A 15478-nucleotide genomic window follows, 5' to 3' on the forward strand; every position below is an offset into this window, starting at 1 on the left:
TTTCTTGGGTTTATATTTCCCATAAAGTGTTTCATATACTCGTTGTAGAACTAACTGCAAAACCATTAGTGTTGGAAAAGGCTTTTTATTGGGGTTTTTAGGATATCGCATTTCTCCTGACATCGTTGCGATCACTTCATAACTTGCAAACATGTACACAGTTTTGTCCAGAAACTCTTCAACCAAAATATTCTGTGACTTTTTCAACAGTTTGGATGTACAGGCGGCGGAATGAACAAGGAAAGACAAAAAACTTGCTTCTGTACGGTAATTGCTGCAAATTGCCTATAAATGCTATATGGACTGAGAAATTTTAAAGCATGTTTTGCAACAGTTTAATTGGATTGGAGAATCGTCCGGTTAATCTCACGGCAAGCAAACGACAATCCTAGTATGAGATACAGTGATTAAGTGTGCAGCGCCGTTCGAACACGCGTTGACAGCCAAGGTGCTTGTTACTCTAGGAATGTCCTGCTGCCTTGTCACCCATAAAGTTTGTCATTTTTTCCATGACATCGGTGAGTTCAGTCATTGCATCGGAGAAGAGAGTCCTGTCTTGATCGATGATGACTTGGTCAAGTTCGTGCAGGGCGCATTCGAAGTCGTCATCTCCGGTGACTGAAAGTGTAAAAACAATCTTTTACTTGGATCGGTCATTTTCCACACATGAAATCTGTGAAGTAGCCTACATGTTTGTTTTGCGCATATGTGCGATGTGTTCAGCTTGAGGTCGGTTTTGAATTACAACACAATATTAACTGCTAATAGATGGATCAAAAGAAACGTTCTGAGAATCGAGTTTGCGTTTCGATGGGTTTTGCTTTGGCCGGGACGGTAGGGTGACCCAACGTCATATGCATCCTGTCGCAACCTGTCACCTCCCAATTCGATCCCACGGCAAACGGTGATTTTCCTTAAGGGAATTAGCACCTTCACATGGACGTATGTCTTGATAACCTTCATGGCTTTATCGGCCCATGCCATTCTATTTCTTTTGTGTATTATTCATCTGCTTTGTTGTGTTTTGTTGCGCAAAATACACAACGTTTGATTTTAATTTGCTAAAAAAATTGCTTGTTTTTTCTTATGAAAATCTGTGTAGCAAGGTGGGTTTTCTAGTTTTGTGTTTTAGTTAGCAACCGTACTGTAGCCTACAGGTTGTTACTTGTAGAATCGCGGGAAGCAGTCGACGTGAGGCGTTGTGGCGAGCTTTCATCTGATTCTTCCAAATGATAATCTTCTTCTGGAGGTGGCGGAGGAGCAACAAACGTTGGGTTTCCGTGTACATCGCTCTACGCACCAAGAGAAATTGCAAGTTTAAGCTTACTCAGCAAACTAATACATGTGTAAATTGTTTTGCAGCTGTGTGGGCAGTATTACCGAATATGATTAACGCCCACTTCAACCATGCACAGTTGTTGTTATATATAGTCATTTTAGTATGAGTTTGTCTCAGTTGTGCAAAGAATTCCAAACAGAAAATGCAAACGACTAACGTCAGTAGCATATTTGTTTGATACATATTTACTTTTGGGCGTGTAATTGCCTCTTTTTCCTGGTTTAATAACCAATTATTTCGAAAAGGTTGTAAGTTATATTTATTGTATAAATATTTTATGGCTAGTTGATAAAAAACACAGTTTTTCTCAAAAGAATCAATGGTCAAAGAGTATACAACCAGAAATAAGATAGAAATCAAAATTACTCACCCAGTTTCTAAGAAGATACAACTATAACAAAACACTCACCACTATGACAGGATTGTAACGCGCAAGCATTGACGACACTTCCTGTAGAGTTTTGAGATTTATATGGAAACCAGAGAGACCTGCAACACGCACAATTCCTCATATGACTGTAGATGGAAGTTATTAACACAAAAGTGAAATTTTCCCACAATATTTACGTAATGAATCAAAGCCCCAACTAATAGTTCGCTCTGGGTCACAGGGAATGTGGAGACGGGGAGCAAACAATAAGAAGAGGGATAAATAAATCATGATAAACATAAAAGGATTGTCTTTAAACTTGACCAACTACTGTATTTTTAATAACCCTGTTTTAAGATGTCTTTGTGTGGAAACTAATGCACAGAGAAAATCCACAATTATAACAACTAACAGGTCTGACCGAAAATTATCAAAGTATTATCTTGTTTGTGTTCAAATTTTATGCCAAAACATGAAATCGTGCCCTACTATGATTTTCCCCATCTGAATCGGAATCAAGTCGAATGCACATTCCGTCATCGTCGTCGTCATCGTCATAACAATCGTCACCCGAAGACGCAGTAAAATATCTTGCAAGCAAAAAAGGTTTTTAATGCCGATGACTGTTTTTTTTTCCAAATTAACTTTACACATACATTCGGGAAAACATTTATTTTCAGTGTAAATACAAGTCGCTTTCAGAGAAAATTCTACTTGATAAAAAATCGTCATAATTTTCTGCAAAAACAACACAAATTTAGTTGTTTGGGAACAATGGCAAGTAACAAACAAAAGTGCCACATTTTTTGGATGTATCTTTGTTTCGTCTTTTTTTTTCAGTAGCTTACCGAGGACGCCGTTGAGCTATAACTATAATAACACTTAAAAATACGTTTTTCCCCTACAACCTTGTTTGGATATGGGAATAGTTTTTCAGTCGAAAGCAAATATTCAAAAATAGTCACGAAACTGTACGATAAAATCAAGTCGTGTAAAGCTGAATAACTGTGTCTCATAATATTTTGCACTCTAATTACCAGGAACCGAACCTTATACTACTGATTATGACAGAAATGGTGCATTTAACTTAGAAATAACATTATTTGCTATATAGGTTGACAATATTATTAAGTAACCTCATGTTGTTATTTTTAATAACATAAATAACAACATGAGGTTACTTAATAATTGACGAGTAACTTTTAATTTATGACCTTCCTTGCGAGTTAGGCTATTGATGTTTAGTTTAGTTTTTGTTCTTTTAAGAGCAAATAGGTGATTAGACTACCTGTCACTTCCATCACTTGGGTCATGTCTTGTTGTAGTGGGCGGGGCGAGGGATGATTGACCGCATTGTTCAGCTGAAGGGCTGTGAGAAGTACCGGGATTTTCATCGTAAGGTGAAGTTACTGATATGTCAGGTGACTTTGCGCGGTGAATTGGGGATGGCATTAAGGTTGTAGTCATGGTGTTTGATTGAAAATGAATGTTGGCTTCCCAGTTGCTGAAACCTGAAACAAAAAACGGCTGGTTTACTTTGCTTATTAGCCAAAAATACAAAGTATTTTCTGTATTAAAAGCAATAACATGTGTTTTAAACAACCCAAACAGGAATTTAATCTGTTAGGTTTGCCTTTCACAGTTAATAAACAATTTATTTCACTTACACACTGCTGCCATTACGTGCGTCGTGGTTTTTGCACCATCGTTTTTAATTTATTCTACCGATAGGCTCTCCAATATTCCTGTAACGTAAATATCGAAATATTAACCCAACTTACACTTCAGTCACAAAGTCAAAACTGGTGCCCGGGATGAACACAATGCAATTTCATCAACAATAAATTTTAGTGCTCGGAGCGGTGCAGCGCAAAAATTAAAGCCCATTAATCATTAAATTCCTAAATAAAGGCCTGAGTCACATTTTTTCTCTATGTCAAATCTATAGCTTGTGACGTAAATAAAGCTGGCGTCGGTTTGACACAAAACAACGCACTGTATTTTATAATTTGTAAACTGCATAAATCTGCGGCGTTTCTACCTCACCGTATATCATTGTGTTTAAATTAACCAGTGTTTTTGAAAAGTTTTTTTCTCATACCGCCTCAAGACCCTTCTCATATTTTATTTTACATTCAAACCGTAATAGGGCGCTGGCTCCCAGTTTGAGAACCACTGATCTATTACGTGGTGGTAGCATGCGATACCAATCATTATTGGTTTTGTTGCAATGATCGTTTCAAAGTCACAACTTTAACAATTTTTCACAACTTTAACGAAGTGCTGAAGTCATGCTATAGACGTTTACTGTACCGCAATGAATTATGAAAAGCGCAATTGCTTTTTAATGCTTGACTGCGATGTCACATTTACATCAACATGCCATGATTTATGCACTTTATATTAGAAATTTGCAAACCCTTTTTAGGCAATAGCACGAAAAATTCCACAGCGTAATGCGGCATCCACAAATTTCACTTGGCCCACGACTAATTATATTGACTGCAAGCTGTTACAGACACACCAACACACATTAATCCGTGTTGTGGAATCAAAACGCCAACGCGAAAGATGTTTTGCGTAATGTCTGCCAAGGAGTTGGTACAATATGCTATATACTACGCTAAGCACTAATAAAGCTCAACTCGATGTGACTCTGAAACAAGCCTCAGAAAACATCTATTTTTGAATCAGTTCGTGCTGTACCCTTTGTTTCACGCAGTCTAGTTCCTGTAATGAGTCACAGTAAAACCCTGCACCGATTTACATAAATGCTATGCAAACATACTATTTTCACATTGAAATAAAGCAGGTTTTATGCCAAGGCAAACATTTCTTTGTTTCCTTGATAATTGTCGTGCGACGCCAAATTTATTTTCAAACTCAATTTCGTCTGATTGTGAACTGGTATATGAATATATTATGCAAATCATTATTTATTTGTTCCTTTTTTAAATAAAAGTACAAGTCAAGTTTCGCCAAGAATTTCATTGAGCTCGACGATTTATCCTAATACAAAATTACTGCTTAATCGCTGTAAACACTTTCTTACAGTAAGATAACAGCAATTTGCAGTCCAATGCCTATAGACTAACCTACTGTTGCAAAATCATTTAAATGTACACAGCAGCTGCCTCCAATGCGTTAAAATACAAAGACTGCGATTTTAACTGTCGAGCAACCTTTCGTGAATTTACCGTATTGCGCACTGTGTTGGTGAATGTACGAATCCCATAGAGTGTCTAAATGCAGCCTGACCAAACATGGATACTGGCGTATGATAATCAAAGCCGTTATACACAACAACGACTATTTCCGCATATAGTTTTATGTGGTTTACAAAAATCGGCTTGGGTTTTTGTGTTACTTTAACTCGAATACATAAATCGTTTTATGCAACAACAACTCGGTTTACAAATTCTGAAATACACTGGCATTGAATGATAAATGATGGCCAATAAAGTTAAGGCCAAGTATACGTGAATTTCAATTTCTTGGTCATTAGCTGTTTGGAGCCGGTATGCCGAAGACTTACAGATAAACGTGTGTTTGTTATATGCACAGAGCATTAATTTTAATCTAATTTTGCGCGAGCTAGACATTTGAAGTTTTATGTGCTCTCTTCCCTTTCCTAAACTAATCATTCATTTATGCACTTACTGTGTGTAAGTTGCCAATCTGTGCCTGGATGCCCGTTCTGTTGAAGAGTTCTATCGCGCATTTGCTATCCTCACTTATTCACTCTGCTTGGAGGAAGGATGCATGCCGTGCAACGTCACTTCCGGTAGTGCGTGACGTGAATAACGCAATTGTATACAAACGTTTGGCGAGGGCTCTGATCTGCCACCAAGTATTGAAACATATAAAATGTTTCAAACGCGCTTAATTAGTTTCTACTTCGCAAAACAACAACAGTTGAATAATTTTCTTAATGAAATAACCTTTTTTTTATTAAATTGAAAAAATATACTTTCGCAACAGGGAAAAGTTATGCAAGGTTATTCCCCTATCCAAGTTTTTCTTTGTTTATCCAGACCCGCTGGGTATTTAAAAAAAACAACGCAAACAAGTGTAGTTCCTTCTTCTTTCGAAAATAATGCTAAAATTATTACCATTATTTTTGTTTGTGTATAATTTTGTCACAGTATTTTGTTGTAGGTAAGAAATTTTGACATTGTTCTGACAATTATTTTGTCGGGACGGATATATTTGTGATTTAAACACGTGCAAAAAAATTATAAACGGGAAAAGTACAGGAAAATAGCTAAATACGCTTGGTAAATCATAGATATGTGTCTTAATTTTCTTCGCAAAAACTTGCCATTTTGGTCATAGATGTTGTTGGCTATTAACAAGTAATGCAATAAATTGATGTATAAATTGTTTGCCGTATCTTGACGCATTTAGCAAAATGGAACATTATCATTCTGATGCCCACAACTGTTTCCAATACTTGTTGCAGTGCAATGGCATACCAAAGAAAACTATCCAACAGTACCTGGCCAAACAGGTGATAAAATAGATTTATACATAATAATTTGTTGGGGGTTAGCGGAGCTTAAAACACTTTTCATCAATGTGTTAATATTTATTGACTATTTGTGGTCAAAATTTATATTAGGTAAATATGTACTCCTGTGAATAATCCTTCATCTGTTTTAAGTCATCTTTTTGACGTTTTTCTTAGATATATATATTTCGCCTGTGCTTGCAGGCATTTAAAAAAATTGTTTTTTACCATTTTTAATATTTGTTTTATTACCAGATGTGGTCACCGTCTGACAGAATGGAACTTCTTTTAACATTTTCAAATATGCTGTGGAAAGTGGAGAGAATGGCATGTTTAAACATTTGCAAGACCTTTGGACCGTTGACAGTTGATCTGTTATTACGGTAAAATGTTTGTACCATGCTTGTTTTATTTTGTTTAATATTTTTGCTTCTGCAGTTGCAGCAGTTGTATTAATGAACAAGATGGAATGACTTTGGAAAGCGTAGATCAACATGAACGCATTTGTGTTGTTCTTGGTTGGTTAACCTCGTTGTTTCTTCCAAACCTGGATGAGTATGTTGTGACTGATTTAACTCTGTTTACTTACTATACATCATTATATTTGTGTTGTGTTGGAGAAAAGATAGTATACCATTTGCCCAAACTAAATAATCTACACAAACATCACTAGTTATTGACAAAAAAACGGATCATTAATGGATGTTAACATAGAGCGTTTGTACATGAATGTCACTAATAATTGTCTCATGTGCATTAGTGTGTATTTTCTTGGTGGTTTTAGGCGGATTCATCAAAACAGATGACTAAGTTAATAAACAACTTTTGCAATGTATTTATCTCCAGTTTGTAATTGTCAATGGAATAAAGCCTGTAATTTTGTTCAAAATTTTTACATTTGCTTATTTTTAGTTTCTGCCTTCATTACTTGTCCAAATTTGGAACACCTTTCAAGAGGATACTGTGGTTAAAAGAAATGGAAAAAAGCAAACAAAAGAAACGAAAAAAACTGTCAGCCAAACATTTTGATGACATTTTAGAAGCCACATGGAGACTATTAGATGTAAAAATATACTTTTAGTTGCACTTTTTGTTAGTAAAGTATGTTGTTGTGTTTTGTTCAGAAATATCCAGTTATATTGTGCTGGAACTGGCACTGGTCCTTTGTACTTGATTGTTTAAATAAGGACTTTCAAGTTACTGATGATGGAAAATATTTTTTACGAAAAATACTTGCAACGATTTCTTTTCACACAGAAAAACAGAGTTTGGACTCATTTAGTAATACAAAGCTTGAGTAAGTATAATACAGTTGTCTATAATGCCAATGGAATGTTCGGTTATGATTCTATTCAGCTCCTCAGCTTTTTTTTAACTCTTTCACAACTTAATTAAAGTACTGTTACTGTGAACCAGACTTGTGTTTTATACTTCAACTATATAACTATATATATATATAGATATATGTTTTTTGTAATCGTTTGCTCCACAAACAGCAAAAAACATTATTTGTTAAAAATTTTTGCAGAATCTACTGTCAGCCTGCTATTTTTGATGATGGGTTAAATGATTGTAAATCTCTACAAGTTACATCAGGTGGAAAAGTTCTGACCCATGTGGAGCATGCTTTTGTTTCTGCTGACTTGTCACCCTTCCTTGCACCAGTGTGTGGAGTGTTGTTACTAAAAGCTCAGCTCGCAACCAGCGTAGATATTGGTTAGTGATTAGACTGGGTAATGAATTTTTGTAAACTTTGAAAATGTATGCTACCTCAATTGTATTGCATGTGACAATCATGATCATTTAGCACCAAAATAATGAATGTCAGTAAAATGCTTTACTTTTCTTTGTATATATATATATGTGTGTAGAATTTATCAACTGCTTTGCATTAGATATTTATTTAAACATTTAGGTCCTGCTGTATATACCAAGCTGGTGATGACCGAACAGTGTCAGACTTCACTTCAAAAACTTGCTTTATCGGTTGCTGAACGCCGGGCAGTTTTGTTGGAAGGTGAGTTCTGTGAAAATGTGGATTGTGTAGATGTTTGATCATAACAATGTAGTCTCACAACCATTTCCATTGTAGGACCAACTGGATGTGGAAAAACAGCTCTAGTGGAATACCTTGCATATAAAACAGGTAAAGTATCCATGGGTCAATTGTTGAATTTTCTAATTACACACAGCTTAGGTGGGTGTGTGCAGCGCTGGCATGTCCATTAGGAGAAATAGAGCACTCAGCCTTAACAGGTTGAAAACTTGTCTGATTTTGTAAAAAAATGCCTGATCCATATAATGAAAAAAGTACACATCGGGACAACCTGATAAACAGCAATTTGGGTTGCGAAAGTGGTTCGATGGGGTAAAATAAAACTGAAACTTGCCTAGAGTGCAAAATGTATTGGCATTTATGTAGTAATGGATTTGTGTTGAATTTTCCCTGTGAGATACCATCACCGGGAAGTAATTTTGTTTTGTACAGGTCATGTTGGAGCTCCGTATTTGACCAAGATTCAACTTAGTGATGACACAGACAGCAAAACATTAACAGGAACATACACATGTACATCTGTGCCAGGTCAGCGTATATACATGCTTCATGCTAAATCAATCATATTAAAAACTAACTGCCATTTTTGAAAATATCTTGTCCTCTGTCTTTTCTTGTGACAAGTTGCCTTTTTGTGGCCTTTTTTAGTTTGATTTCATTTATATTTGGTAAAAAGTATATTTATTTCTTGCTTTAAGAATCTAATGGTATATAACATGTGTATCCATAGGCGTTGATTTCTATCTTCCAGATTAGGCCTGCATAACCTGTGAAAAATATAAGTTAGGCTGCCTACCCTAGTTTTGAAAAGTGTGTTAGCCTGTATATTTGTAGTTGAAATAGTGCAACTGCATCGCTTTGTGCATTACTTTTTCTGTTTGTGGTATAGAATTGTCTTAAGAGACGCAAAATTGCATGTCCTTCAAAAATGCCAACTGCCACAAACTTTCAGACAAACTTTTTTCTTTTACACAATGTCAGTTTTATAACACGTTTATACACCTTGGAACCTTCAGACTGAGCGATGATATTAATTGGCCTAACCTAAAAAAAAAAATTATCAATGCCAATGTGTGTATCAGTTGTACTTTATCTCAAATTTAAATAGGTTGCTTTAACTTGAAAGTTAGATGAAATTAGATAGTGTGAATCATCAAAAACATGCATTGGCATGGGTTACTAGAAGTGAGCCCTTTATTTTGTACCTTTGTTTTGTAGGTGAGTTTGCTTGGCAAGCTGGCCTTCTTGTTGAAGCCTGCCTAAAGGGATACTGGATTTTGTTAGAAGATGTGGACAGAGCTCCAATGGACATTGTTTGTGTTATGTTGTTTAAGTTATGTTTTTTTGGTCTACTTACATCATACTTCTTTTAGATATCCCTGTTACTGCCATTAATTGAATGCCGTCAACTTAACATTCCTGGTCGATCAGCTGAAACAAACATTGTTTCAAGTCAATTTCGCCTTTTTATGACAAGGCGAACAAGCACCAATGGAAGTTCTCGAAATACTGGAATGGAAATGCTCTCTAGAATTGCAACCGTTCTTGAATTAGGGCATATTCCAAACACTGACATGGAACAGGTATTTGTTTTTTACCGAGTAACAAAGATTTTTAGTTTGTGAGTTGTTTTTTTCATCTAGATAATGCTCATACATTATCCAAACCTGAAAAAGGTTTCACAAAAGTTGTTGAAAATATATCAGAAAGTTCAATGTCAAGTGCTCGCCAGCTCCCAAAGAACTCCGTCAACAAGGTACCAAATACTACCTATTGTAGTTAAATATAATAAGCTTGTCAGAAAGAAACTGGCATATTAAAGATACAGAAGAACCCAGTAATTCTAGACTCTATTTGTCTTGATTATGAGAATTTCAGGATTTACAGACAATGTGTGTTTCCAGTCTGATGATATGTAGTTATTATACATATTGGTAGAATTCACCTCAACTAATCCAAGAGCTTTGCTTAGCTCTAAGACCTCTTTGTAACCTAACATTTAAAAAAGTTGTTTCGTGTATGTAACCAAGGTTAAAGCAAGAAATACCACCCAAATGCGGGTATTGCTTTCAAATGAGCAAAATTTATAGAGGATTGTCAAATATATGGATAAAATATTCCTTTATTAAACTTTTCTGCCAAGAAGAAGATCATGAGGAATTTGCACCTCCAAAGCTCCAGATTTATCCTATGTGGATAACTGGGTTCCTCTGTAGTTCTACTTTTTTATTACCATTTTAGTTTTGTGGAAAATGTTTATTTGTACTTTCAGAGACTTATTGAAGTGGTGTCATCGAGTTTCTGATAAAACTACTGTTGAAGGAATAAGTAATATTGGCAACTTTGTTGCAATGTCAGCAATAGATTGTTTTGCTGCTTCTTTGGCGAACTGCAATACACGACTATCGATGGCGGAAATCATCTGTTGCGAACTTAACATTTCTACTGACAAAGTAAAATACCAAAAAACTCATTTAATTTTTTTATGTTCTTTCACATTACACATTAAACTGTTTTTTTATGTTTAACAGGCTGAATATTTCTGCAACACGTACAAACCCAATATTGTTAACAGTGCTTCAACATTCAGTGTTGGTAGGGCAAATTTGCAGTGTACAAAATCAGAGAAACTTGCCAGCATGTCTGCAAAAAGGCAACAATTTGCAGAAACTAGGTGTGTGTAAAGTAATTCTTGTAGTATAAACTCTTATGATTTGTTACTACCACCATAATAACCATTTTTAATTGTAAAAGTTTTCTTGCCTAGGAAAGCAGGCGTTCTTAGGATTGGCTTGATAATTTGATAATGTATATATATAAATTAAATACTGCTACAAAATTAAAATTTTGAAGCAAAATTTTGTACAGATTATACCATGATTTTTTTTTATATTTTGCTGGCAGACATTCTTGTGTGTTGTTGGAACGAGTTGCTTGTTGTATTGAAAGAAATGAACCTGTTCTACTTGTTGGCGAGACCGGTGTGGGAAAAACATCTGCACTTCAATATTTAGCTCAAGAAACAGGTAAGGTAGTAAAAGACAAGACAAATGTCAACAAATTCTTAGTTGGACTACAAGGCTTTGTAGTTGTCAAAATACAAACTACATGTTTCGTATTGATTGCCTACACTGTTTTTTTATTTTCTACCTCTAGCATTATATTTTTGTCAGGATAGTGCAAGTGTCACATAAATGTATTTCAGAAGCGAATGCAAAAATTTTTAACTTTTCTGTCAAATTAAAACCGCCAGACAAGGGCAGGATTCATAACATAAAATATCGTATATGCACAACCCTGGGATATTGAACAAATGACTAGGCTTCTTCAGAGTATAAAACAACATAGTAATGAAACCAAAGGCAAGAAAATTTACTCAACAAACGTCAGTTTAAACAAAAATACAATCTGTTTAAACAAAAGGTGTATATTTGTTGTTTTTCACCACAAGAACGAACAGTTTAGTATTTATCATGTTATCAGGTGGTCAAAACCTATTTTCAGTGGGTAATCAAGAAACTTTGTGAAATAAATAACTTTCTTAGTTAGTTAAATTTGAATGTTTGAATGTTGCAGGTCGAAGACTTCATGTTGTTAACATGTCACAACAGTCCAGCTCATCAGATCTGCTTGGTGGTTACAAACCTGCCCAAATCAGCCATTTTGTTATACCTTTGTTGGATTCATTTGAACTTCTGTTTGGAAAGACATTCTCTATCAATCAAAACAAAAAGTTCCTGAATCATATTCACAATTGCATGCATCACAAAAGGTTTCTTTCATTGCTGTTAATTTGTTTATAACATTGAGTTTTATTTTATTTATTGTAACAATAGTTTGTTGTTGACAAAAATTTAAGTAATGGAAACAATTTAACAAGTTTTACTCAATGTTTAGGTATAGTGACTTAGTCCAACTGATGACACATTCTAGCAAAGCTGCTGTAAAGAAGTTGAAGGTCCGCTGTATTTCTATTTCTCTATCTGTTCAGCTATAACAGGAAAAAGACAAATCTATTTGATTTTTTGCTGTAACTAACATTCCAGCCTTAAAACCTTGTCCAAATAGCTATTGTATGCTTGATTAAATGATAAAAAGTGTTTGTGAACTTCAATTATAAATGCTTTGTACAAATATTTGCTTGACATCTTTACAAATGAAACAAAACTGTTTACATTAGACTTCTGGTGACGATAAAGAAATATTGAGAAAGTGGAAAGATTTCTGCAATGACTTGCATGACCTCAAAACAAAGCTTAAATTAAACACACCAATTGCTTTTGACTTTGTGGAAGGTAACTGTTTGGTTTTCAATATATCCGAATGTGGGCTTGTGTCGAATCTAATGAATTCCCTCTATTCAGGAAAACTTTCCAAGTGCATCCAAAAAGGTGATTGGATTTTGCTTGATGAAATAAATCTTGCTGCTCTTGACACCCTCGAGTGTTTAAGCTCGGTTCTTGAATCTGATGTTGGTTCAATCATGTTAATGGAGAGAGGTGATGCCAAACCAGTTACAAGACACCATGAATTCAGGTGTGTACATTTATGTTGCAGTAAATCCGAACATTATTATTTTATTTTTGGTTTTTATTTATATTTCACTTTTTATTCCAACTTCTACTGTCACCACAGTTACATTTTACCAATATACTTAAACCATCATTTGTTATGTCCAATGCCATTGGCAAAAATATAGTGTGTTAGGTTATCAGAAAGTGGTACATATTAGCATTAAGGAAATGACTTAACTTCATGTACACAATTTTTGTAATGTGGATGCATCATTTAAATGTTTACACTCAGTGAAACATTTAAGCAAAGGTAGAACAAAGTTCTTTACAATTGTTGTGTATACCAAGAGTTCAAATTAAATCAAATCATTTGTAGTTTGCACAAAAAAACAACTATGCAAATGAACAATAAACACAATAAAATTATATGGACCAGATAAAACCATACGGTTATCAAGTAAATTCAGAACCATGAAATATAAAAAATTGACTGTTTTAGTATAGAAGAGGTGCTTTTTTTACATTTTTGTGATGTTTTTAGCCCCCCAAACAAATATGTACCACCCAGAAGTCTCATGTAATTCAATGGAGATTAAAACCATCAACAAAATGGGCATAATGTAATCAGCCTGTAGACTTATTTATTGAATAGGATGTTTGCTGCCATGAACCCAGCAACTGATGTTGGAAAGCGAAATCTTCCTGATGGAATTCGAAACCGATTCACTGAAGTTTTTGTGGATGAACCAGAAAATTTCAATGACTTGTCAATAATTGTGGGATACTATTTAAAAAACAGAAGTGTAAGTGTTGTTGTGTTTGTTATTTAAAGGTAATCAATTTGCCATGTTTGTATTAGGCATCTGGGTCTGGTATTGTTGGTGGAATTGTGAAGTTCTACCAGGATGTACGAAGATTGGCCAAAGACAAGCTTGTAGATGGCAGTGGACACAAACCTCATTACTCACTTAGAACTCTGTGCAGGTATATTAAAGTGTATAAGCAACCATAATATAGCTTTAATGATTCTTTCATGCTTCCACAGGGCATTGCAGTATGTTTCCGATAACACAAACATGTCACTGCACAAAGCTCTGTATGAAGGTTTTCATCTTGCCTTTCTGACAACTTTAGATGCATCTTCACAGCCGAGAGTTGAATCGCTGATCATTAAATCCATTGTTGGAACTAAAAATTACAAGTAGTTTGACTTTGTTTGATGTCAGAAAATTTCGTAACACAATGATCATGTTTATTTTTGCATTGAAATGCAGAACTGTCAAAAGTCAAATTTGTCCCAAGCCAACAGTACCATCTACATGCGTTGGCAATTTTCATGTTACTCTGGGGCCATTCATACCCGCTGATGACCCACATTACATAATAACACCATCTGTCAACAAAAACTTACAGAATTTAGCCAGGTCTGTTACAATTGAAAAAATGAATTTGTTGATCCTTTTGTTAAAAACTAGTGCTTTGTGTGCATATTGCCATTGCAGAAGGTACACATTCATCGCTGGGCCAGCCTATGGTTAAGATCCAAATTTTTCAATATTTGAAGTCAATTAATTTCAGACCAGTCTCTTATGGGAAGTATCCTGTTCTTATTCAAGGGGAAACATCAACAGGAAAAACAAGTCTTATTAAATACCTCAGTGCACTAAGTGGAAACAAAGTTGTAAGAATAAACAATCATGAACATACAGACCTGCAAGAATATATTGGAAGCTATTGCAGCAATACTGATGGTAAAATCACCAACTCACAAAAGTTTTTCAAATTAGCTTCAATACCAGCACATCTGATAATCTTGTGTGTAAAGTTTGCTAACAAGTTTCTGAATAACATATATATATATATTCTGGTACCCAACTGCAAATATCTGAATTATGTTGGAAATGTTGTCAGAAATTTCATTGTTCATTTTAGGTAAGCTGGTTTTTCAAGATGGTCCTCTGGTAACAGCTATGAGGGAGGGACACTGGGTAATCTTGGATGAATTGAATCTTGCTCCCACCGACATTCTGGAGGCCCTTAATCGTGTTTTAGATGATAACCGGGAAATTTTTATCACAGAAACTCAAGAAGTTGTAAAAGCCCACCCAAGGTAACACAAATATTTATTACTTAAAACTCTGTGAAGGCATGAAGTGTCCAATATGGCCTTAACTTTATGTGCTTCAACTTCATCATTGTATGCTTCTATTACCATATGTTCCCCATGCTCAGATTTCAACTATTTGCAACACAAAACCCACCTGGACTTTATGGAGGAAGAAAAATTCTTTCAAGAGCATTTCGAAACCGGTTCATTGAGCTTCATTTTAATGAAATACCATCAGAGGAATTGATCACAATACTTCACAAACGATGTCACCTCAGTTTAAAACATTGCAGAAAGCTTGTGAAGATTATGATAGAGTTACAGGTTTGTAATTCATAGCTAACTGGCTAACTTCAATCTAAGAAATTTTATTTCAAACTAACACACTTAAACTTTATACTTTGTGTTTCTTAGTCACGACGAAGATCATCAGGCTTGTTTGCTGGCAAACATGGTTACATCACATTAAGAGATTTGTTTAAATGGGCAGAAAGGTACAGAAAATATGAGGTAAGTACAAAACTTTTGTAAACATGTATCTAGTATATTACATCCAAACAATTATAGATTGTAAAATACCAA

The 15478-nt window shown here is 35.0% G+C and overlaps 2 protein-coding genes across 2 annotated transcripts in view; one reads left to right on the forward strand and one right to left on the reverse strand.

Annotated features, from left to right (window-relative positions):
- Window positions 1-96: 96 nt before the first annotated feature.
- On the reverse strand, window positions 97-5433 carry LOC145896009 (uncharacterized). The gene is made up of 7 exons (XM_082984796.1): window positions 5370-5433; window positions 3377-3454; window positions 2998-3220; window positions 2199-2299; window positions 1749-1828; window positions 1166-1292; window positions 97-618 (listed from the first exon to the last, which is right to left on the reverse strand). The coding sequence occupies exons 2-7, from the start codon at window positions 3387-3389 to the stop codon at window positions 461-463; spliced, it is 702 nt and encodes a 233-aa protein (XP_082840922.1). The 5' UTR covers window positions 3390-3454; window positions 5370-5433; the 3' UTR covers window positions 97-460.
- A 660-nt stretch (window positions 5434-6093) lies between these two features.
- LOC145896148 (midasin-like) overlaps window positions 6094-15478 on the forward strand; it is a 39399-nt gene continuing 30014 nt past the window's right edge. The window contains exons 1-27 of the mRNA XM_082985008.1: window positions 6094-6219; window positions 6475-6602; window positions 6658-6774; window positions 7132-7282; window positions 7344-7516; window positions 7748-7935; window positions 8135-8236; window positions 8312-8365; window positions 8708-8803; window positions 9494-9588; window positions 9649-9858; window positions 9919-10031; window positions 10548-10728; window positions 10807-10949; window positions 11180-11301; window positions 11852-12047; window positions 12173-12233; window positions 12456-12570; window positions 12640-12811; window positions 13442-13592; window positions 13649-13773; window positions 13835-13990; window positions 14064-14213; window positions 14368-14540; window positions 14722-14899; window positions 15022-15220; window positions 15311-15406. Coding sequence (XP_082841134.1) covers window positions 6121-6219; window positions 6475-6602; window positions 6658-6774; window positions 7132-7282; window positions 7344-7516; window positions 7748-7935; window positions 8135-8236; window positions 8312-8365; window positions 8708-8803; window positions 9494-9588; window positions 9649-9858; window positions 9919-10031; window positions 10548-10728; window positions 10807-10949; window positions 11180-11301; window positions 11852-12047; window positions 12173-12233; window positions 12456-12570; window positions 12640-12811; window positions 13442-13592; window positions 13649-13773; window positions 13835-13990; window positions 14064-14213; window positions 14368-14540; window positions 14722-14899; window positions 15022-15220; window positions 15311-15406 — 3744 coding nt within the window. The 5' untranslated portion in view covers window positions 6094-6120. The remainder of the gene's footprint in view (window positions 6220-6474; window positions 6603-6657; window positions 6775-7131; window positions 7283-7343; window positions 7517-7747; window positions 7936-8134; window positions 8237-8311; window positions 8366-8707; window positions 8804-9493; window positions 9589-9648; window positions 9859-9918; window positions 10032-10547; window positions 10729-10806; window positions 10950-11179; window positions 11302-11851; window positions 12048-12172; window positions 12234-12455; window positions 12571-12639; window positions 12812-13441; window positions 13593-13648; window positions 13774-13834; window positions 13991-14063; window positions 14214-14367; window positions 14541-14721; window positions 14900-15021; window positions 15221-15310; window positions 15407-15478) is intronic.

This window comes from Ascidia mentula, chromosome 3 (genome assembly GCF_947561715.1).
Source record: "Ascidia mentula chromosome 3, kaAscMent1.1, whole genome shotgun sequence".
Taxonomy (NCBI): domain Eukaryota; kingdom Metazoa; phylum Chordata; class Ascidiacea; order Phlebobranchia; family Ascidiidae; genus Ascidia; species Ascidia mentula.